Source organism: Loxodonta africana, chromosome 1 (assembly GCF_030014295.1).
Source record: "Loxodonta africana isolate mLoxAfr1 chromosome 1, mLoxAfr1.hap2, whole genome shotgun sequence".
Classification (NCBI taxonomy): Eukaryota; Metazoa; Chordata; class Mammalia; order Proboscidea; family Elephantidae; genus Loxodonta; species Loxodonta africana.
In genome coordinates this window covers 213402074-213427902 of record NC_087342.1, presented here as the reverse complement: position 1 = coordinate 213427902, position 25829 = coordinate 213402074, and the positions used below count along the sequence as shown (strand labels likewise).

The window sequence follows — 25829 nt, the reverse complement described above, 5'->3', positions numbered from 1 at the left end:
GCAATGGTTAAGCACTTGGCTGCCAAACTAAAGGTCAGTGGTTCAAACCCACCAGAGGCTCCATGGGAGAAAGATGTGACAGGCTGCTTCTGTAAAGATTACAGCCTTGGAAACCCTACAGGGGCAATTCTACTCTGTCCTATAGGGCCACTATGAGTCGGAATCGACTCTAAGGCAATAGGTTTGGTTTTTGGAATACAAAACCACCTATTCAAACACTGGAAACCCTGGTGGCATAGTGGTTAAGAGCTATGGCTGCTCACCAAAAGGTTGGTAGTTCGAATCCACCAGGTGCTCCTTGGAAACCCTGTGGGTAGTTCTACTCTGTCCTTTAGGGTCACTATGAGTCGGAATCGAATCGATGGCAACAGGCTTGGTTTTTTTTGTTGTTGTTTATTCAAACACTAAATTTCTATGTCTTATTCAAAAAGCTAGGTACAAAATAATAAAAAATAATTTGTAAATACAGAAAAGTTCAAAGCATTTTATATTTCTCAAGATGGTATGATTGTAAAATTCGTGGTATTATCTTGCCCTTATGATTGGGTCAGTAGGTTCCCCAGGTGCTCTGGTAGACCTCATTTTACACAATTATGCTTTAACAAGGTTGTGATTCTGCTTGAACTCCAGCTTTTCTGTGTTCATATTGATTGATTTTAGGCCAAATATGTAATTACCTTTCTCTGATAAACAATAATTTCACTAGTCACAGAGCAGAACTAAATAATTTCAATGATACTGAAAATTCTCTCTGCTCTGCAGTTACAAATCTTTTTGCAACAAGTAGATTTGACTGAGTGCTTGCAAGTTCTTTCCAATATGTTTAAACGCGAAAGAAAATGACAGGTGGGCCTCAGAGGTTCCCAATCAAGAAGTGCCTGGGTATCTCCGTGAGCAAAACACTTATTGCATACCCTGACCTCGTGTTTCAGATTACTGAACACTGTTTCTTCAATGTCTGTACTTTAACTCTTTAATCAATAAATAAACCACGTGTTATATTCTTTGAAACCCATTTACACGTACTTTTTATACTGAAGAACATGCAAACGTCTTTTCCAATGCAATTAACTCTTTTAACTGCACAAAAATAATGAACCTGGATCATTTGAACTTAAGGCACAAAAAGCACAAGTGTCTTGAAGAAGTCAGCACCTTAAACACTATCTATAAAGATGAAAGCAATATTTTTTTTAAGAGAGATGCCAAAGTGACTTTGAAATCAAAAAGGTAACATCGGTATACCTGTTTCTCTGCGTCTTTCTTTTCCTGTAACAAAAAGCAAGCTGATCAAGCAGAATCTTTGCCCAGCAAATCTGTTCTGGTTATTCTCCAATACATTATAACTCTGTGTTCAGTGGATTACAACCATATCCCTGAATAAACGCATGCTTCCGTAGTAGCCTTCAGTGTTCTAGTTTCAATTTAATTCTTTCATCTTGCAAGATGAAAGCATTTTCTTGGGCAAGGGATTAAACGCTTTGTAAGAAGAAACCTGAAATTGTGTTTGGTGTAGTTGTACTTCCTCGATTTTACCATAAACATTTTAAAACCTAAAATTCCCCAAGACTACAGATAAATAACCATCAGTCACGTTTTTAAAATCTTCAGTTAAAACATTTATTTATCTAACTCCGGTGCAAACTCAGATTAATGTGACTTACTAACTTCTCAGCTGTTCCAGTTTATTCTTTGGATACTTTACAGGTGCAAAGCCATACATACTTGCATTAAATAGATTATAAACCTAGGATGGTGCCTATTACAGGATATGCTTTACACAACTTACCCCTTTTAGATTGAATCGTTTCTTTTACAGTTTTCTAAATATTTTCTTAAATGACCAGTAATTTAAAAAATGTAATGCAAAACCTTGTTAGAAGATAAAGACCCATAAAAATGGTACCTCATTATTTAAATAGAGTAGAAAACGAACTATGAAGGAAGCTATGTTTTAGTATCTGTTTTAAATCACCAAGAGCCTCCACCTTTCAGGAAAAATGTTTCTTCCAACTAGTTATCATTGCTTCTCTGGTACACAAATATGAAAAAGAGAAGAAATGGTGTGTGTGTGGGGGGTAGCATTTATTAAAATAAAATACATTTTTTCATTTATTCAATACAAATGGCCATTTATTGAGTGCCCACTCTGGTATCTGGCATTGCACTGTTGCAGAGATAGAAACACATGACATCAACAGTTCCAGCATCAAGTTGGGTGAAAGACAAGTAAACCAAACATAGCATACACCAAGATAGAAAACCTGACAACAGCTCTACGAGGGAAGCATGGCTCAGACAAAAAAAGAAATTTGCTCAGTATGCCAGGGTGAGAAGTTGGAACCCCACCCAAGTCCACACCCTTTCTACTACATTGTTTCCATTATGGGCCACATTTAGGAGGGTAAATAAAAACCATCCAGATATATTTGTAGCCAAGTAAAGATATATTTGGCAAGAAGACCTACCAAAGAATATAATGATTCAAATTAAGAGACGCAAAAATAGGCTAAACAAATGATGGACACCTTGGAACAAATGCCTGGCAATCTACTTCCAAAAAATCAGTCACTGAAAACTCTATAGAGCGCAGTTCTACTCAAGACACACATGGGGTCACCATGAGTTGCAGTCAATTCAACAACAACTGAATTTCATTTTATTTCTGAGTAAGGACAGCACAGGTTTAAGGAATATAATTTCTTCTTGGCTTCTGGTAACCCACAGATTACAAATTGGTTTATAATGAAAGCAAATATCTTAATTAGTGCAAGAATAACAGGTAATATTAAAAGGGAATTAATCCCACTCCCAGAAAAGGAATTAAGATCTAACACTAGGCAGACCTAATGATCTGCTCCCATAAAGACTATAGTTTTGAAAACCCAATGCTGCAGCTCTACTCTGTCCTAGAGGATTGCCATGAGTCAGAATAGACTCGATGGCACACAACAGATGATGAGGACTCTAGCTTGACTTTTTTGAAAAGAACATCAGAGCTGTGCTTCCAAAATGGTAGCCACCAGCAATGTGTAACTATTTACATTTAAATTAACTGAAGTTATTAAAACTGTAAACTCAGTTCAACAGTCACACTAGTCACATTTCAAGCTCTCAGTAAGCCACATTTGGCTAGTGGCTACTGTACTGAACAACAGATATATAGAATATTTCAATGATCACAGAAAATTCTACTGGAAAGCACTACACCAGAACAAAAAGAGAAAGAGGGAATCCGCACAGTCTTTCTTTACTGGCGTAGGGAAAAGGCAATTTTAGTACTTTTACAATATGGCTAGCAAAATCAGCTAGCAAAGGTTAAAGTGGTGTCAATGACATTGTAAAACGTGATAACATTAGATGTAAATGATCATGTTAAAGGTTAATCTTCTCTAAGGGCTTTTTAAAAGGTGCTCTGAATTTTTTAAGAGACTCATAAAAGGAAGGGAAGATAGAATTTTAACTTTGAACTGTGTTTTCATTAGATTTGACGATTTCAGTGGCCTTTGAAACTATATATGTTAATAAGGATCTATATTAAACATTATTAAGCTGATAAGTGGGTATTTAATTAGTACAATCCTAAATTAAACATATTTAATGTAAAAATTCAAGCATGTCATTTACAATACTGAAAATATTACATTAAAATTCATTTTTTTTCCCCAGGGAACATAAAATACCAAATTTTCCACAAAGGCTATCTTCTAGGTGAAATTTCAAATCATTAGCTGTCTTCTCTTATACTGATCTTTGTGAAATATGTAATTGTACATATGTTTTTTAGATTACAAAAGAATATGTGGCACATTAGGTTGCCGTATTTAAAAATTTAACCAGTATTACCTGAAAAGATTCAAAAATAATATTTAAGATATTAACCCAAGGTACCAAGCCCCATATTACATTGTTCCAATGGCCACACCATGGCCAAATGAGGTAAAGCCTATAAAACACTTAGTGCAGGGTCTGGTACCTGAATGGACAATAAATACTAAATGTTATTAGGATCTTTGAGAGACATTCTCTTTTCTGAAAATGATGATAAATTGGAGCAAATACTTCCTGCCATGGTAATATCGACTTCAGCACAATTAAAGCACATTTTGAAATACAGACCACATGAATACTGTATACTCCAAGGAGCAGAAGGGACATCTATTAGATGACCTCATTCTCAGAAAAGAATGAAGCAATGCAGAAAGGGAATACTGGGAAATGATTTAGGGCTAAAGAAGAATAGAATGGTGACGTATATGATAGAAAATCATTCAGAATTCCAGTATACCAATTGAAAATGGGAAGTGCCCAATTAGAGCAGAGGAAATTGTTACCTTTTATTTTGTTTTTCTTTTACTGTCTAGAGCAACACTAGGCAGCGCAGGGTTAAGAGTAGAGCGTAGAAAGGGTGTTGTCATCCTAGTGTCAGAGACTGGGAAAGTAGAGGAAGTTCAAGGGGAAGAAGGAACTGAAGGTTCTGATATTACTGAAATGGCTTACTATGGACTCTAAGCTGTGTAAAAGGGGTAGATGAAATCTGAAAACAGGAACAGTTTAAGCAACTAAAGATGAGGAGAAAAATGGGCACTTTCAGAAAAAGGAAAAATAAGGAGAAAGCTAAGAATTCCACAGTGGCAAATATTGGAGGATGTGCATTTTCTTGGCAACCTACTTTGAATATTCTAGGTCAGTCATATATAATAGATAAAACTGTAAGGTTGTTGTTGTTAGTTTCTGTCAGTTAGGCTCTGACTCATGGTGACGTTACGCATAACAAAAATGAATGTTGCCAGGTCCTGAGCCATCTTTACGATCACTGGTATGTCTGAGATCATTGTTGCGGCTACTCTGTCAATCCATCTCACTGAGGGTTTCCCTCATTTTCCTTGGCTCTCTACCAAACATAATGTCCTTTTCTAGGAATTGGTTTAATAATAGTGTAAGAAGACTCTGATACATAATAGGCTAAGGAAGGAAGGCATCCCTCTGGCTAAGGTACATAATTTTAACGTGAGGAGAGCTGTTTTACTGATGATGTTAACAATTCCGATTTGCTACAACAGGCTCTTCTCCGACTAACATGGTAAAACCAATCATGTACAGATGCATATGGCCAGGTGGGATGTGAAAAAATAAAATGCTGTGCTCTAGAGAATTAAGAGCAGAGGGCAGAAAGGGTGTTTATGATCTGGGAAAGTAGAGAGAGGAAGTTCAAGAGGATGAAAGAACTGAAGGTTTCCTGGAGATTGATCATCTCAAGAAGACACTGAACAAGGGTATGGCCAAGTCTACAGGGCTTAGGTACTTACAGATAAAGTAAAAAGAAACTTGGGAAATCAAAATATAGAAGTTGCCGGAAAAATATTTCCTGGAGGTGGGGCCAAAATGGTGGAGTAGTCAGATGCTTCCTGTGGTCCCTCTTATAACAAAGACCCAAAAAAGAAGTGACTTCGTTATATATGACAATCTAGGAGCCCTGAACATCAAAAGCAAAGTTGAGGATTTAGACTGAGTGGCAGGGTGAGGGAGAGACAGTTCAGAAACAGTGAGGGGTTGCCAGACCTGACCGGATGGGAACTGGCACCCTGCAGGCTAGATTGGCTGGCATGTACAGTGAAGCAAGCAGCGGCGCTCAGGACATGTTTTCCATAGTGGGAGAGACCGAGTGGTGGAGTCTGCTCAAGCCTCCAGAACCAGCGAGAAGCAGCTCTCAAACAGCAAAATGTAAATGAGTTGAACCCACCATGTGGATCCAAAAAACACCCTCTTTGAGAAAAATCTCTTTCCCATTTACCTGCCCCCTCCTCACTCTACACCAATCCCAGCCCAGCTTCAGCGACTGCCGTGCACCCTGTGCTGGAAGTAGGACCTGTTGGGTGCTCTGAGCCATTCTCTCAGTTTTGGAGAGGCAACAAATTAACAAACAGGAAAAAGTAATCTGCCAGCTCCCCTAAGCCAGGAACCCAGGGCAGGCACAGCTCCTTTGCCTAGGCACAGGCATAAGGGGTCCATGGGCTTTGATTGCCTTTCACCCCTGCAGAGACCTGTGTGGGCCAATTTCAACAGCACAGGCCCTCATTAGCACGGTGCAACAGGGTATATACCTAAGCCTATTTTTCAACTGTATCAGCTATAAGGGGGAGTAGCATATTTACAACATTTGACACCACCCTGCCCATGAAGCAGGGTCCTCACCTATCCATATCAGAGGCCCGAGAATTGGTGGCTCCACCTACATCACCTAGCCACCCACAACAGGGGTCCACGAATAAGTGGTGCCTCCCCATCCTTACAGGCAACAGCGTTGGGTGCCTATAATCTGGCTGCAAATCCCATCTACCAACGCACTCTGGCGAACAGGGATGTGCTTTCCTCCCAGATACTCGGGCAGCCATCAGCCCCCTGCCTTGATCAGTGCAAGACCCCCTACTGCAACCAGATACCTGTACCTAATCCAATCACCCCTGCCTGTGCAGGACTGTAGGTGAAAATGTACCACACACTTGGTGACTGACTACCTGGACACCTGAGCTGAATCCATACAATAAAAGTAAATGGACTCCTGGGTCCTAGTAACTAGGACCCTAGTAACAGCTCTAACCACCTGGTGACAGGACATGAGAGCTTCAAAGATGCCAATAATTAAACTAGCTCACACAACCATCCTATTTGGGCATATCAAAACAAAACAAGAAGCTAGAATACAGTAAGCAAAAATAAAATAAATAAACATAGTAACTTAATGATGGCTGGGAGACAATAGTCAGTATCAAAGCACATAAAGAAGCAGACCCTGATGGCTTCAGTAAGCTTCCAAAACAAAGACTCAAGAAACCTTATGGAGGAAGAGAATTTCTTAGAATTACCAGAGGTAGAATTCAAAAGATTAATAGAGCTCTTCCAGAGATCAGGAAGGAGATCAGTCAAAACACAGAACAAGCCAAGGAACACACAGATAAAGCTACAGAGGAACTTCAGAAGGTTATACAAGACCATAATGACAAATTTAACAGGCTGCAAGAAACCACAGAGAGACAACAAACGAAATCTAAAAGATTAACAATAAATTTTCAGAGTTAGACGACTCAACAGAAAGTCATAGGAGCAGAACTGACTTTGAGGCAATGGAAGTCAGAATTAGTGAGACTGAAGATAAAGCACTTGACACCAACTTATCTGAGTAAAACTCAGATAAAATAATTAAAAAAAAAAAAAATGAAGAAACCCTAAGAATTACGTGGGACTCTATCAAGAGGAATAACCTAGGAGTGACTGGAGTATCAGAATGGGGCAGGGCAGGGGGGATAACAGAAAATACAGAGAAAATTGTTGAAGATTTGTTGGCAGAAAACTTCTCTGATATTGTGAAAGATGAGAAGATATCTATCCAAGAAGCTCATTTAACCTCACATAGGGTAGATCACAAAAGAAAGTCACCAAGACGTATCATAATCAAACTTGCCAAAACCAACAATAAAGAGACAATTTTAAGAGTGGTTAGGGATAAATGAAAGGTCATCTACAAAGGAGAGGCAATAAGACTAAGCTCGGACTACTCGGCAGAAACCGCACAGGCAAGAAGGCAATGGGATAACATATATAAAGCCTTGAAGGAAAAAAACTGCCAGCGGAGAATTATATATCCAGCAAAACTGTTTCTCAGATATGATGGCGAAATTAGGGCATTTCCAGATAAAAAGAAGTTTAAGGAATTTGTAAAAACCAAACAAAAGTTACAAGAAATACTGAAGGGAATCCTCCATTTAGAAAATCAATAACATCAGGTAACAACCCAAGACTAGAACACAGGACAGAACAACCAGATATCAACCCAGATAGGGAAGTCACAAAAATAAATCAAAGCTAAAACACTGAAAATAGGCAAACAGAGACATTAATATGTAGAAGACGATGACATCAAACTCCAGAAGTCAATATGGACACTGACATCAAGAAGAAGAAAGGATGGAGAATAAAGGTTAAGTCACATGCTTGAATCAGTAAGTAAAGTAGAACATCTTACAGACCAAGAGGAAGCAGGAATAAGATGGTGAAAGGGTAGAAAAATGGACAGATTCACTTCTAAGGAGAACTTATCGAGAGATGGAGAAGCAACGCTTAAGAAGTAGCAATGGGCAGCAACGAGGCTGCCAAATTTCCCTATGATTCCTGTGTGGCAAAGCTCCTGTTGAGCCCTTACAGGAGCCATGATTTTCTGATTGGTTGGTGTCCATGGCAGTTGTTAAAAATTCTACATATCCCCATTTCAAGGGGAGTGTGTAATTAAGGGGAAAGCCAAGTTTCAATTATAGAAAAAAGTGTTGGAAGGGTTTATGGAAATAGTAAAGACACAGGAAAATGTGTTCACAATAGACACTAGTATAAGAGACAAACTGCTTTAAAGGAACAAGAAGAAAGGATAGAGGAGCAGAGATTAACGGTGTGTCCAACAGTAAAAAAAAAAAAGACTGAAGAAGGAAGGAGGCTGGGAAGTAGACTGACTCTGCATATTTGTTAGTGAAAACACCTTCCCCCTACTCTTTGCAGAGGAATTTTCTCATTAAGCACATGCCTGGCCTCTTCTTTAACTTTTTACTGACTCAGCCCCTGTAGAGGTAGAGTAAGGAATCTGATTGGTAAATGTGGGGCATATAATTGGATGTACTTAGCTCAACCCACTCTTCCCCGTTGGGAACAGGCCTGCAGGAACTGAATTCTTTTCTGCTCTTCCATATAGGGTTTTCCACTTGGGAGGCCACACTGACCAGTGATTGCTGATAATCATGCCTCATTCCAGGGTTTGGTTAACAATCCCACTCAGCTCTCATTTTAAGCTACTTCTGCCAACCTGGACTTTGCCAGTAATTAACATGACATTTTAGTTTTCTATTGGTCACACTTCCCTTTCAGATCCAGCTGGGAAAGAGGGACGCTATTTATTAGGAACTATTTCAGAAATTCCCAACATTAGTGACCAAAACAGAAAAAGATGGGGAAGGCAGAATTTCTATGTCTTCTGAACTAAACAGTGCCAAACAGAATGATCAATGAGAATAACAGATAGCAATTATTCAGTATTTAGGCCCCTTGGTAGCACAGTTTGCACTAGACTAACCTAAAGATTGGCTGTTCAAACTCATCCAGTGGCACCACAAAAGTAAGTTCTGGCAATCTGCTTCCGTAAAGATTACAGTAAAAAAAAAAACCCTATGGAGCAGTTCTACTCTCTCATACATGGGGTCACCATGTGTCAGACCGACTCGACAGTAATGGGCTTCGTTTTGTTTATTGCGTGTTTACCATGAGCCACTATTTTAGGCCTTTATATCAGCACTTTAAATAAGAAGGTACTCTTATTATCCTTACTTTATATATGAGGAAACTGAGGCACATATAGATTAAGTAACTTGCCCAAGGTGACACAGCTGCTGAGTGGCAGAGCCAGTATGTGAACCCAGGCAATCTAGCTTGTGTACAGTATTATTAAATGCTACATCACCACTTCTCTCTGAGGTATACTTCCTACATGTGGGCTTATGACAGAAATATCCAAATAATAATGAATATTTTAATGTCATTTATTTTGCCCATATTGTAAAGACAGATGTGAAAAATACATCAATCACATTTTTAGTCAAACATATCCAATCCATATGAAAGAACAGAAAGGTAAGTCAATATATAGGTACAGCTTTCCAGCTGTTATGAACTTATGATGCTGTTATAAAAATAATACATCTATATCAATTGTGTTCTCTCCTCTTCTCTTACTAGCAGTTTCTTGAGAAAACTAGACACTAACTTTCTATTTTCACCTCTCACTTCTCATTCTGTCTCTTCAATCCTTTGTTATCAGATTTCTGTCTAAACCAAAAAAAAAAAAAACTGGCTCTATCAAAAAGTAATGAAAGCCCTCTACTTGTCCCTGGACTCTGCAGCCCTAATCTTACTCCACTTCTTCACAGCAGCTGAAAAGATTAACTACGCCCTTCTTTTTATTTTTTTATTGTGCTAAAATACACATAACATAAAATTTACCATAGTAGTCACTGTCATAAAGTGCGCAACTCAGTGGCATTAAGTACACTCATGATGTTGTACGACCATCACCGCTACCTAGGTCCACAACATTTTCATCATTCAAGTGGAAATCCTGTACCCATTAAGCAGTCACTTCCCATTCTCCCCTTCCCCAGCCTCTGGCAACCAATAATCTGCTTTCTGCCTCAATGGATTTGCCTACTTTGGATATTTACAGGCATATAATCATACAAGCCTTTTGTGTCTGGTTTCTTTCACTTACCATAATGTTTTCAAGGTTTATCCATGTTGCAGTATGCGTCAATATTCCATTCCTTTGATAGCTGAATAATATTTCATTGTATAGATATGGAACCCTGGTGGTATGGGGGTCAAGAGCTCAGCTGCTACCCAAAAGATCAGCAGTTGGAATCTACCAGCTACTCCTTGGAAACCCTACGGAGCAGTTCCACTCTATATACGGTCGCTGAGTTGGCTTGGCTTTTGGTTTTGTGTGGATATACAACTCTTGTTCATTCATCTGTTTGATGGACATTTAAGTTGTTTCCATTTTTTGGCTATTACTGAATACAGTTGCTATGAACGCTCGTGTAATATGTTTTTGCTTGCAATTGAACACCTGTTTGGGGGGAATATATCTAGGAGTGGAATTGTTGGGTCATATGGTAACTCTAAACTTATTGGGGAACCGCCAAACTGTTTTCCACAGCAGCTGCACCATTTTACACTTCCACTGGCAACATAAGAGGGTTCCAGTTTTTCCACATCCTCACTTCACATCCTCACCATGGACTGCCAAAAGAACAACCAAGTCTGTCTTGGAAGAAGCGCAGCCAGAACGCTCCTTAGAAGCAAGGATGGCAAGACTATGTTGCACATACTCTGGACATATTATCAGCAGGGATCAGTCCCTGGAGAAGGACATCATGCTTGGTAAAATACAGTGTCAGTGTAAAAGAGGAAGGCCCTCAACGAGACGGGCTGATACAGTGGCTGCAACAATGGGTTCAAGCATAGCAACGTCTGTGAGGATGGGCAGTGTTTCGTTCTGTTGTGCATGGGGTCACTATGAGTTGGAACCGACTCGACGACACCTAACAGCAACAACAACAACACTTGTTATTTTCCTTTCTTTCTTTTTCTTTTTTATTGTGGCCATCCTAACAGTGTGAAGGGGTATCACATTGCAGTTCTGATCTGCATTTCCCTAGTGACTAATGATGATGAGCATTGTTTCAAGCGCTTGTTATATACCTTTCTTTTTGAAACTCTCTCCTCCCCTGGCTCTTGACAACACTCCCTCTGGGTCCTCTTCTCTCCTCAAGGACAGCCACTTCCAGACTTCTTTGCTGGCATCACTTTCCTTCACTTACTCCTTATGAATTATGGCTTCCTAGGATTCTTTTCCTTACCCTCTTCTAATTTTTCACTTCTTGCCTACTTACAATGCTTATCTACCACCTCTATCTGGAAAACTCCTCCCTGCATCTATCTAGTTGACCTGCAGCTCTCTTTTGAGGAGCATATATCTATCCATCGGCTACCAGTTACCTGATCCTGGATGCCTCACCAGTGCCTCAACAATGTGAACTAAGTATCTATCCAATCTCTCTTCCTTTCCTAGAAACTGAAGGGGTCTCCTAACAGGGGCTCCCACCTTCAGGACTACACTCATCTGATGTGGCACCATAGTTCTGTAGGAAGAATCTTTCTAAAACTCAGCTCTAATCATGACACCTAAACGGTTTCAGAAGGCTCTCCATGACCAGTGGAATGCAGTATGGCGTACACAGGTGTTCCGTGATTCATCTCTTGCCTCTCTGTCCACCGCTTTCTCTAGACACAATCTTGCCCCTTCTACACCATTAGTAATTTCTGCTTTCAGTCACACTAAACTTCTTAAATATTCCCTGGAAACACAGCGCTACTTCAAGCCTCTTTCTTAGATGTCTTCTCCAGCCCCCACTCAGTCTATGTGGGGAATAAGCATACACTTTCAAGGCTCAGCTTGGGCATCCCCTTTTATGAAGCTTTTTTTGACCTTCTCAAGTGAAAGCAACTGCTCCTTCCTTTGGGTACTGCCTTAACCTCAACAGAACTGTGAATCCCATAGGGACAGGGACTGTATTTTATATGATCAGCAATGCCTAGAGCATAGAAGCAGGTTCTCACTGAATGTTCGAGTAAGTGCCTGAATCTCATGAGGTGGATAATGAGGATAAAAATTATTGTAATTAATTAATTATCACATTTTACTGGAATGGTATGACCTAACTTATATATTGATGCAGAAGCCTACCAGCACGTTTATTTTCTTATCTTCTAAAAAATAATATTAATTCACTTATCTGATTAATATTCCCACTGTTGGTTTATCTGTTTCTCCTTTCAAGGTTAAAAAAAATGTGACTTGATCAAGGCTTAGGCAATAGCTTCAAACAGGGGCCAAAAGATTTTTTTATGGGCAGCTTCTCATGTGGAAGGATCTGTTTATGATATAGGCCTTCAGTAAATCCTACTTCCTAAAAAACTCATCATCCAAACTCTCAAAGCCGCAGCAGCGTGTGTACAATCTTCACCTGAGCCAGCCCAGTAGCGTTTTGCTTCTTAAATGTTGGCTTTGTCTTATTATGTTAACATTTTCAGTCTTTTATTTATTTATATTTATGGGGAACAGAAAGTTCCAACCAATAGGATTGGGCCAATTGAAAATTCAAGTCTTAAACAAGTATAAGTATATTCTTTCACTGCACGATATTCCCTAATTTTTCTCTCCTATCATTAAAAAAAGAATAGCTGGCCAATGCTGAAATAATTCCCAACAGAGGTGTCCATACCCATTGTATGTTACCCTCTTCCTCAGGTACAGAATGAACTGCAAATGCCCCTCTACAAGCCCCAGAAGAATGACAACCTTTCAGGACATCTCATCAAAATGAATTAAAAAAAATCATTCACAATAAATAATCATCAAAGGTTTCAGCTCTCTATGAATTAAAGAAAAGTTGCCATCTAGTTGATTTTGATTTATGGCAACCCCACGTCTGTTAGAGAAGAGCTGTGCTCCATAGGGATTTTTAACGACTGGTTTTGCAGTAGTAGATCACTGAGCCTTTCTTCCGAGACACCTCTAGATGGACTCAAATCTCCAACCCTTTGGTTATCAGCTGAGCAGGCTAACCATTTGTACCATCTGAGGCCTCCTTTAGCATTAGTTCTGTGAAATCCAAAAACCAGTAGAAATAGATCAAATAGGCCCTTTTATTATGAAAAACTAAACTGGATGCTACATTGAACAAGCTTTAGATAGGCTGAGAAAATATCAAATTATGCCATTCAATCTTCACAACAATCTTGTGGACTAAATATTTATATTCTGATTTTGCAACTGAGAAAACTAAGACTCAGAGGCTAAGTAACTTGCTCAAGCTCAGAGAGGAAATAGGAAAGTTAAAGAGTCAAATTCAAGACTGTTTGATTTAAGGTTGTTTACTTTTCAAACAGCTTCTAAACTTGAAAAGAAACTGACTAGGGGCAAGAGCTAGGTCTCCCTACCAACATTCCTCTTTTGAACCTTTGCTCAATAGCATGCTCTTTAATCAGTTTCCCCTAAGGTTATGCTCAATATGTAACTTTTCACCACCATTTAATATGACCTACAATAATACTACTCATTTTGTCACTCTGAGTAATTTTTCATGGTCCTGTACCAGTCCTCAGGTTCATCCTTATTTCACTTTACTTTCCCCAAATGCAAACATGAATCATCACTTTTCCATTTTAGTGTCCATAAAAGATACTTAATTTCTATACATGTATCTTCAAACTGGACATGAAAAAGTATAATGAAGCAAAACATGTTCACTGGCAAGAGTCAAAAAGATCTAGATTCAAATCCTGGCGTGGCCCTTATTAGCTCAAGAACTTGGCAGGTAATTTATGTTCATTAAGCCTTTCTTTTCTCATGTAAGAAAAGGATTTTATCTTCTACCTTACTAAGATTTTTTTAGTGGGAAATAGAGAGATGTACATAAAGATCCTAATAGGATAAATGCTCAGTAATTAGCAGGTGTTGGTAACTTTTAATTATTAGGTTTAAAATATAATATGTAAATCTGTGAACTGTCAGAAACAGCTGGAAGAGTATACTCTTTGTAAATGGAACTAAAACTATTACCGACTGTCGAGTGGGTTCTAACTCATAGCAACCCTACAGGGCAGAATAGAACTGACCCAAAGGGTTTCCAAGGTTGTAAACCTTTATGGGAGCAGACTGTCATATCTTTCTCCTGTGGAGCAGCTGGGAGTTCGAACTGTTAACCTTTCCGTTGGCAGCCAAGCGCTTTACCACTGCGCCACCAGGGCTCTCTGCTAAAACTATAATTAAAATTTTTCTTTTCCTTCTTGATATCCAACAGTCACAACCGCCCCTGCCCCAACATTATCTTAATTAGGATATTGACTATTCTGACCTGATGCTAGCAGATTTTGCTTTCAAGTCATTCCATCTTTGGTTCATATCATCTAGTCGATGTTGAAGCATAGTAGCTTCTTCAGAATTTCCCAAAGCTTTTACCATCTTCTGCCTGTTTCCATCAATGCTTTTAAATATGTCATTATGGGCATCAATTTCCGCCTGGATGTCCTAAAGAGAAAAAGGCAAGGAGATAATGCAAATGTTAGGTATTAGTGTCAACATTGCTTGAGATTTCTATACACAGCTTCATTGTTTCATATCTCACAGAGGAGTTGATTTCAGGCAAAATAGTTAATTTCCCCTTAAATGGTAACACATTCAACTCTTACACTGAAAATAATAGTCTTTAAGTTTTCGATATGGAGACCTGGTAGTACAATGGTTAAGAGTTCAACTGCTAATGAAAAGGTCAGTGGTTCAAACCCACTAGTGGCTCTGCAGGAGAAAAGACCTGGCAATCTGCTCCTATAAAGATTACAGCCTAAGAAACACACTGTGGAGCAATGCTACTCTGGACTATAGGGTTGCTATGAGTCAGAATTGACTTGATGGCACACGACAACAAGTCTTCGGTACATTCATCCTCTAGCTCTTAAAAATGGAATACATTAAAACCTAAATTTCATGCACCAGTTAGTTTAATGCTAGTGCTTCATTTTTTCCTATTAAATAGAAAAATATTTGTTTATTTTTGTAAAATAAATTTGGGTGCAGAATAGGTGAGAATTATTAAAAATTAATACTAAAAACTAGTTGAGAGATTTTGAGGAAGCACTTTGGTAATCTGTATGAATAACCTTAAAACTACTGAAATTATCTACCATGGGAAGATTTATGTATAATCACATTTATCACAGTGATTCCTTTTAATGTGAAAAAGTAGAAATTATCACAGTACATTAATGGCAATATAATATTAAATTTAAAAAAGAGAACACAAAACTTTATAGGATGATGTTAACTTTTTAAAGTAGGTGTTTAAATTAGCATCTGCACTTGTATATAATGGCATACACATACACATAAAAACTGCAAAATAAAATAGTGTAGTCTTTGTATAGAAGAATTAAAGGTAGTTTTGCTTTTCTTCTTCCTAAGTGTCTGTGTGTTTCCAAAATTTTCTACCAAAAATAACCAGGGTTTCTTTTTATAGTTAAAGATAAGAAATTTAAAAAAAATATATGAGTCTTTGTAGATTTTTTTTCTACTAATCCATTAGAAGATTGTCAAGATAATCACCTATATTAATCTGGCAATCATCTTTTCTTCCTGAATAAAATGGAAGCAACCAAAAGGCTGCTGTCAACCTCAGGTATGACAGCCACTAACATTAACACTGAATTTTATGAATTTACAAATGGAAAAACGGACACCTGAAGGGGGTCATAAAAGTACAGTATGTGCTTCCATGGCATTAATTGGTAATGGATATTAAGCAATTTACTGCAGGAATAAAAGCCTTATATTTCGGGCAATGAATCTGAATTAGTAAAAGGTGACCATTACACACCGTATTATTTTTTACCCATCTCAAGTTTTTCTTTATAAGAACCACCCTTCTTACATTTCTCTAATTCTAAAAGAGCAGTGGTAAAAATTTACGTAGAAATTCTGTGAATATTCAGAATGCTCTTCTTCATTGAAAACTCATTCCTGATACACACACCCATGCATTCCTTTGGGAACCAAGGCTCAGGGACCAGCATCTAATCCATCTTTCTTCAATTACTCACAGGCCTACACTAACCAGAAAAACCCACTGGAAGGGCCTTTTGCATGTCACAACTCCAATCAGCATGTCAGGAAGGTGTCACTTACATGAGGTCAAGGGGCAGAACCTTCGTATTCTAAATCCTGATGAGATTGGCAATAGTAACAGGGTCAGATCTTGTAAGTGGGGAGAAATAAATGCAAAGCTTAATGAACAGCTCCTGAAAGATTTATGCTCCAAATTTATAAGCCCATTGGTCTCTAAGGTTATCTGACCCTAATGACAAAGCCAAATCAGGCGCACTCAGCAAAGTGTGATCTGGGTACACAAAGAAGTAGCATTCCCCACTGAACAAACAACTCTGAGATTGTTAAGTGTGTGCATTTCCCTGGCATCTCCATCCCAGAATCGTGCCAAGTGGATATTGACAGGGCAGCAGACCACAGCTGGCTACTGACTCAAGGTTCTTACGATGGGGAAAACTATGCTCAGAAATGGCAATCTCATCATAATCTCACTTTGGGATGCTTCAAAAAGAAATCCTCAGTTATACAGAAAAAATTCTGCCGGAAGGTTCTTTGACATTATCTCCTGGATAACACAGTTTCTATTCTTTGGAATGGAACTGTCTTATTTTTGTATTCTGAAATCCATTTTAAGACATCTAAAGGGATATATTGAAAGGTCAACAGACAATATTTGCAACATTTTTAATCTTATGTAGTATATATGTATGATAGCCCTCTTTCTCAAGAAGCTCAACAATACAATGAGCATGGCCTCTGTTTGCAGAACCTGGCCTCAAATTTCCTGTTTAGGGTCCTAAACATCATTGTCATGGACCACCCCTAAAATCACATGACAACTTCAAATCACAACATCCTGGAGTAGCCTCCCCTGACTATTTGCTCCCTCTTATATTCCAGAGACTGAGTCGGAATCGACTCGAAGGCACTGGGTTTGGTTTTTTTTTGGTTATATTCCAGAGAAGTAGGAAGAAATGCATTAACGTTCAGAAACAGATTAACTTTCTCCAAGCCACTTCATAACAGTATCATAAAATTTGGATACTAAGAGCATGAGGCAAATTTGGCTCCTCATATCAGAGCAGGTAATGCTTTTCCCAACCTAGCTACCATGATAAATGGCGTAAAAGAGGCCTGCTTACTGGCCTAGTCAATAATTATAAGTATTTCTAAAAAGTTTTAACGACATCGCCACTGATCATATATTCACAATGGAATATAATTTTCAATATATGGAAAACCCTTCCAGATACGCTCATCATCAAAAGTCAGGAAGAAAATCCATGAACAGAAAGTGATCAAAGAAAAGGAAATCATCATAGTTATTTTATTTAACACTTCAAAAAAAAAAAAAAAAAAAAAACCACCCCACTGCTGTCAGGTCCATTCTGACTTGTAGAGTTGGGGACATATTTATTTTGCCAAGTAGACCAAGAGCCCCTGAAGAGTAAGACCAAACACAATACTGGGGAAGGTAATGGAAGCTCCATAGACACATCCAAACACCCTGAGGGGCCCAATTACTGGGCTGAGGGCTGGGGACCATGGTCTCCGGGGACATCTAGCTCAACTGGTATAACATAGTTGATAAAGAAAATGTTCTGCATCCTACTTTGGTGAGTAGCATCTGGGATCTTAAAAGCTTATGGGCAGCCATCTAAGATACTCTACTAACCCCGCCCTGTCTGAAGCAAGGGAGAATGAAGAAAGCCAAAGACACAAGGAAAAGATTAGTCCAAAGGACTAATGGACCACAACTACCACAGCCTCCACCAGACTGAGTCCAGCACAACTAGATGGTACCTGGCTACCACTGCCGACTGCTCTGACAGGGATCACAACAGAGGGTCCTGGACAGAGCTGGAGACAAATGTAGAACAAAATTCTAACCCACTAAAAAAGACCAGACTTACTGGTCTGACAGAGGCTGGAGAAACCCCAAGAGTATGGCGCCCAGACACTCTTTTAACTCAGTACTGAAGTCACTCCTGAGGTTCACCCTTCAGCCCATGATTAGACAGGCCGATAAAACAAAACAAGACTAAATGGGCACACCAGCCCAGGTGCAAGGATGAGAAGGGAGGAGGGGATAGGAAAGCTAGTAACGGGGAACCCAAGGTCGACAAGAGTGCTGACATGCCATGGGGTTGGTAACCAATGTCACAAAATAATAGGAGTATTGTTTAATGAGAAACTAATTTGCTCCATAAACCTTCATCTAAAGAACAATAAAAAAAAAAATTTTTTTAAACAGAAAAACCAAACCTGTTGCCATAGAGTTGATTCCGACTCACATATTCCAAATTGTATAAAATGTGCCTAATGTAAAATAGATGGATAAACAGACGAAGATAGATGTTGCTGTTGTTGTTAGGTACCATTGAGTTGGTTCCAATTCATAGCAGCCCTACAGGACAGAGTAGAGCTGCCCCATAGGGTTTCCAAGGAGCAGCTGGTGGATTTGCACTGCTGACCTTTTGGTTAGCAGCTGAGCTGTTAACCATTACACCACCAAGGCTCCAAAAACGCATAGTTTCAGTAAACTATTTACCATTTTATCTGCCTACACATTGACAAAGTTTCTTCTTCTTGAAGAAGGGAATTTAAACTAATACTTTTTTCTCGATGTAAAAATACACATCCACAGACACTTAACCTCTTGAGTGACTTTAGTCATACATCAAACATGATTTAATGAACAAATCCTAATATTTTAGAGTGAAACAATGTTATGTATAAATTTACACTTATATTTTCATTTAAGATAAAGCTCAAAAGAACATGTTATAGGATTTTTATACTTAAACTGTCTAAAAGGTCAAACAGTATGCAATCATATTTGAGGAATCAATAAGCTTCCTCAAATACAATGCTGGTAAAATGAATCGCTGAGAAGTTGCATTTTCTAACTTACTAACAAAATACTGGTAGCCATTTCAGACTCTTGACTTGGATATTTTCTATCAAACACACCCAGATCTGATTCAGTAGCAAGAAATCTCTTGCAAAACAAAAGAATTACTAATAATCAAAATATTTTCTTTATAATACAACCAAACTGTACAGTTTACCCCTTTCCTAAAGTTTCATTTCTAAAATGATTAGGAATTGTGGCATTTTCTTCTGCAAAAAACCCTTTCCTCTTCATAAAACCCTGAGGTGAAAGGTTATTAATGTAATCAGTGAATGTATGAGTAAGTGCATCTTGATTAACACGGAATAGGCACTGTAGTGCCAGGAAAAATCACAGAATTGAAGGACTGGAAAGAAATACAGTGATTATTTGGTCCAATCTCTTCATTTAAAAACTTTGAGTACGGGAGCCTAATATCTTTTAGAAGCCCACACTGTAATGCCCTGGCTAAGCTTTTCACTGGAAATTGAGAAACGCAGTTCATTAATCAGGCTCCTTCATAGGTCACGGTGCAATGATGCACTGGTTTTAAAATTCAGATGTCAGCATGGGAAGCTGTCCGATCATGACCCTGATGTAGCATCAAATGCTGGAATAAATTAGAGCTCCTTGAAGCTGGGTGTGCTCTCTCACCTCCTGCATAGCCGGGAGATTTAACCCCACTTAATGCTCACCTCTGTCACCTGCAAGCCCTTCTGAATGTTAAACAGCACAAAATAGCTATTGGCAATGAGTTATGAAAATATGAGCCATCTAGAAGCACAAAGCAATGCTCTTCCCAGCATTTAACATAAACAGGTCATGTGCATAGAGCAGCGTGACAGATTGAACTGTGGCCCCCAAAATATGTGTCAAGTTGGTTAGGCCATGATTCCCGGTACTGTGTGGTTGTCCTCCATTTTATGATTGTAATTTTATGTTAAAGAAGATTAGGGTGGGATTGTAATACCACCCTTACCCAGGTCACATCCCTGATCCACTATAAAGGGAGTTTCCCTGAGGTGTAGTCGGAACCACATTTTATGTCTTCAAGGGATAAAAAGAAAAGGGAAGCCAGCAGAGAAGGGAGCCTCATAACACCAAGAAAGCAGAGCCAGGAGCACAGTGTCTCCTTTAGACCCGAGGTTTCTGTGCTGAGATGCTCTCAGACCAAGGGAAGACTGATGACAAGGACCTCCCTCCAGAGCCAACAGAGAAAGCCTCCCCCTGGAGCTGATGACCTGAATTTGTACTTCTAGCCTACTAGACTGTGAGCAAATAAATTTCTCTTTGTTAAAGCCTTCCACTTGTGGTATTTGCTACAGCAACACTAGGTGACTAAGACAGCCGGCCATAGCAAGATATTCCAGTAGCTGAACTAGCATTTGAAAAAAGGACCAAAGGATTCACTTGAAATGCACCTTCAAACAATGGAAGCATAATGTAGAAGGTTAAGAAAAGCCAGAAGTCAGAAAAAGAGGACTACCTCTCTCTCTAAAGTAAAACACCACTGGAAGCTAATATGCAGATACATAATTAGAGCTGCTTTCCAGAAAATGGGAAACCCTAGTGGTTACCGGTTAAGTGCTACGGCTGCTAACCAAAAAGTCAGCAGCTCCTTGGAAACTCTATGGGGCAGCTCTCCTCTGTCCTATAGGATTGCTGTAAGTTGGAATGGACTCTCTGGCCACAGGTTTAGTGTTTTGGTTTTCTAGAAAAAGACTACAAGAGCTCACTGAAGTTCACTGATCAACTATTAGACTTTTTGTAAACAACACTCACTACCCAGATCAAAATAAACCTCACAAATAAATGGAAAACCTTATCTCCTTATTTATTTAAAGGTGCTTTTTTAAATACAGTACCAATTTTGCCCTTAGTTGGACATTTCTTTAATGAGGTAACCCATAGAGTTATTACATGCAAACAATGCAAACACCAGAATGTTTATCAATGCTGTTTTTCTCTATTATGTTCTATAAGTTGGGTTTGGGGATAATCTATTAGTAGCTTTAGCTATAAGAGCAAACATAGTTCTTCAGATTCAGAAAGAACTGATAGGAAACAGATTCAGAGAGTACCACCAGGAGGCCTTCAACAGGTATTGATTCATCCTCTTTGGGCTTGTTGACATAATTCTGGTTTATTTTTATATCATATATTTACATAACCCTACATGGCCACAGCAATGTTTTCTCTAAAGGAGTTATGACCCCTTTCCTGAAGCAACTAGAAACAACTTCCCTACCATGTCCCAAGGTGCAGGCTAAACAAACAAAGTTAACTATTAGGGGAATATAAATCCACTACTCCTTTCGAAAGTCAGACTGGAATTCATAGACAGTTTAGGATTGATTATAGGAGCTCAGGAGGATTATTGCCAGAGCCTTAGATTCTGAAAATGAGGAATCACATTTTTTTTTTAAAGAAGTAGCCAGATATTATGTTACCTAAGTAATAACAGAATAACCAACTAACATCATCAAATTCCATTGTGCCTTAATTCATGTCATATGTTTATGAGACAGTTTGTGAGGCTTGCAGCATACTGAGTAATTACAATTAATTATTTGATTAACTATTCAATTTATTGGTTTCAAATACTTCAATGTTATTCTATGAACTCCCCCCCCCCACTCTCTATTAATAACTATGGGATCAAATAAAGTAGCTCAGTGAGGGGAGGGTCTACCTTGTTCCATCCCTACCCTAAGCCCGTTGTCTAGTAAATAGCATCCCCTTCATAAACGTTTACTAAATATTGAGTACATAAGTAGGCCTTGAAACTGGAAGTTTTACTGTGTGTCTTCCAAGGCACATTTGTTTTAAAATTAGATACTGTAGACCGAGTAGTAAAACACAGCTTCAAATTCTAATTTTAAAAATTACAGTCATCCTAGCCTTAGTTTCCCTCTATGTTGTCACTATGAGGAAGGTCTTTTCCAAAGGATTCACTGAGAAAAAGGTACTATGCAGACACACACACAAAAACCTCTTACAGAATTACCATTAATTATCTAGTGGCATAACTGCATAAGTAAATAAAAGGCAACAGTTACTCAAAATGTCACTGAGCTACAACCATCCATGCCTCTATTGACTGTGATTACTAAATAGAACAAAAACAACACAAGAATGGAAATGGTTCATGTGTGACAGTATATGGAATGCCACTCAAGCCATAAGATACTTCTTTTATGAAGAACCTTCAAGGATAAAATTAAAGTCAGGGTGGCAATAAAATTAACTCTCATAGGCTGGATTTCAGAGAAGTGCTTCGGTGGACTAACCTTCTGTCTCAAGTCAACTATGAGTATGAATTCTCAGAACAGTCATCCTGGCCACCTGGTCACAACTGCTCACCCCTCATCACTTAGTTAGATGGTGAGAACCTGCCTGATGACAGGCACATCTTGCCACAAGGTCAGGCTCCCCTGATAATAAGTTCCCGCCCAGCCTCCTCTCTAGATACCACTCTGAGGTACACATGGGTCGCTCTGATCGGGGTTTCCTGATTCTTGAGAATCAACTCCTGGGTTCTGAGGTACTTCCAGCACGGCCTCTTCCGGTCCCAGGAGAACAGGAATGAGTAACAACTGCAATTTGACCTTATGCTGGAAAACCACAATTCTGGCTTCCTATATTTTGAAACAAGATGACCAGATTACACATCTCAATCATGTGTCAAAATTCCTATATAAATGGATATCCAGTGAAATCACTAAACCACTTGGTTTCTCTAAAATTAAAAAAGTATCAACCAGAATATCACTTTCAATTCACTTCTGCAAACAAACTGCTACCTTTAAGTTATGCTGAAGCTCTGCTTTCACCTGGGAATTTTAATTTTCTTACCAGCCTACAATGTTCAGATTAATCACCGCTGGGTGACTCACCTCCATCTGTTGGTCTCCAACTACCAAACATACCTGTACTTAGGTCCACCATCCCAACAATGAAGTCTAATTTTCTTAAAGCTTAAAATGACTTTAAACCAAAAAAAAAAAAAACCCAAACCCATTGCCATCGAGTTGATTCCAACTCCTAGCAACCCTATAGAACAGAGTAGAACTGCCCCATAGGGTTTCCAAGGAGTGGCTGGTGGATCTGAACTGCCAACCTTCTGGTTAGCAGCTAAGTTCTTAACCACTACACCTTCAGGGCTCCAAAAAATTTTAACAGCAAAACTACTTTTATGCTGTGATAGCCCAAACATCACACTGAACAATTACAACAGCTTATACAAAGATTAAAAAGTGTGAACATCATCAAGGTTAGTATTCTCTCTAGAAATAGATCACTAATATAGAGGAAAACAACAGTCAAGAGCAATGGAATCTAGAGTAAAGGTGGAAAGACTGTTATTCAGCTTCTGAAGGTATCACCGGGCTTTTGCATTACAGAGGTAGGCTTGGGTCTTTTCCTGGAACTGGCTTTATCTCTTGTGGAGTTGGGAGGGGGAGGTAGGTAGTTGTATTTAAGAAGTGTGAGGTGATGACACCTTTTCCTAATACCAGTTTTCCTGGCAATGGATTGATGAGCATAAGCTAAACACATGAGACAACTTTTATGAAATTACACAAAGGATTTTTTTAAAACTTGAGTTGTAGAAAAATACATTCATCTGTGACAACTTCCTAAAAATGAAATGTGGCAAAGAGATAACTAGCTCTCACATCGATTTTTATAAAAGAGTCTAACACAAAAATCAACATATATGGGGAACTTAATTAAGACTGTAAAATCCAACAGGATGATTTCTCTGAATCTGACCTTTATCTTCCCCCCTAAAAAAAAAAATTCCAAATTAAGTCTTTTGACAGGAAAATAAGCCACAAGCCTAGCCTTCTTTTACTACCAATTTCACAACTAAAAGAAGAATGGGAAAACATGTAGATGCTAACGCTTTGGGAGTTAAAAGAGGAAACATATTAATATCATGGCCAGAACTTCTGACTCAGTCAATACAATGGTCCTAAGGCTGAGGGTACTTACTATCTATCCTCTGGTATCTGACTAGGCTTTTAAGACTAATAGCAGCAATTACCATACAAATGTCCAGCTATTGCCCACAATTATTGCCTCTCAGGGGGGTCTAAGTAATGAATTATTCATGTCACATATGCCCTATACCTTTTTAGGAAGAAAAAAGACAAATCTATACAAACAAGCTATCAGAACTCTTTATGGTCATAAAGTTTGTCACCTGCTGTTACCAGCTGCCACAAGGAAGGTATTCTTTCCCTCCCCTGCCCCTTGTAAATGGTGAGCAAGCTGACTGGGAACCAGCTTTTACCCTCAGGAATTTAAATACTTAACAAGGTATTAAAGCAGGAGGTCAGAGTCCGCCCTGTGCTCCAAGCACAATCCTTACTAAGATAGTTGAAGAAGTAGTGGGGGTGGGGGAGCGGTGGAGGCTGTAGCCAGGAGGGAGCATCCAACAGCAGGAGCTAAATTCTCCTTTCTACACCCTCTTCCCACTACAGTGTTCCTACCATCAGGAGACAAGCAATGGCTGCAACTGCCTTGGAAAAAGCTTTCAAAGTTTTCAAATGAAATGGTTTTGTCTTTTTCCTCTGGCAAGTGTGGTTTGTAGGAAAAAAATCCCACTACTCTTTTAATGACTCAATACAGTCTTGCTCATATTTGTACCTGGAAGGAGCCCTGGTGGTACAGTGGTTAAAGCACTCGGCTGCTAACGGAAAGGTTAGCCGCTCTAACCCACCAGCTGCTCTGTAGGACAAAGACGTGGTAGTCTGCTTCCGTAAAGATTTACAACCTTGGAAACCCTATGGGCTCTTATAATCTGTCCTACAGGGTCACTATGAGTTGGAATGACTGGAAGGCAATGGGTGAGTTTTTTGTTTTTTTGGAATGAGCCATAGGGTATTCATGGTGAAAGCCACTCAGCACATCTTTAACAACTGATGAATAACCGATTTACACACGTGGTAAGAGAGTACTTCAGCTTTCTTTCTTTTTTTCTTTAAAGACTGGAAGTTGAAAGAAGATTGGTGCTTGACATCCAAAGGCTAGAGAGGAAAGGACCCCCTAAGTAGCTCGGTGAGGTGTCCTGTTTTAGCTATAAACTTTAGGTAGCATTTGCAGGCCAGGCTCAATGCTAGAGCGTGCCAACAGCCTTCCTATGGAAAAAAGAGCTAAATGCAAAATTAATAACTCAAGTGTTAAAGCCCCACAGTGCAGACAAGCACTCCACATTTAAAACGGAAACACTCAGATAAAAACGAAAGCTTGAGATGAGCTATGCCATCGTGACGGTAAGGAACCTCTCCTGATTCTCAGAACTCAATCAGAAAGGGGGCAGTGCTCTCTACAGCTGCAGGACAGATAAACCTGAGGGGCAAGGAAAACAGAATCCCTGCCTGGTAAAGTCAGACTCTGGCATGAAAAAACGAGTGTTGTTGTTGGGCTTTTTTTTTTTTTTCCCAAAATAACTTTCAGTTAAATTACCAGCCAACTTGAGTACAAAGGATCTCTTCTGCTGGGAAATTCTAAAAGTAACAGGTATCATGAGAGGCCCTCCCGACCAAAGGAAAGGACTGCTAATTTGTTCTTTACTTGAAAGATTTTTTTAAGAGAACAAAATCAAATGTTTTATACATGATATAACCAAAGAGTCAATAGAATATCTGCCATCTAAATGGATAGTTTAAAAAAAAA

The 25829-nt window shown here is 39.0% G+C and overlaps 1 protein-coding gene across 18 annotated transcripts in view; it reads right to left on the bottom strand.

Moving 5' to 3' along the window:
- Positions 1 to 25829, bottom strand: part of UTRN (utrophin) — a 616684-nt gene that overhangs the window by 179366 nt on the left and 411489 nt on the right. For all 18 annotated transcript variants that reach the window (XR_010323082.1, XM_064291826.1, XM_023551169.2 and 15 more), the window contains one exon: positions 14514 to 14686. Coding sequence is in view for 17 of the 18 variants with exons in the window: in XM_064291826.1 (XP_064147896.1) it covers positions 14514 to 14686 (173 nt within the window). In the remaining variant the exon portion in view is untranslated. The remainder of the gene's footprint in view (positions 1 to 14513; positions 14687 to 25829) is intronic.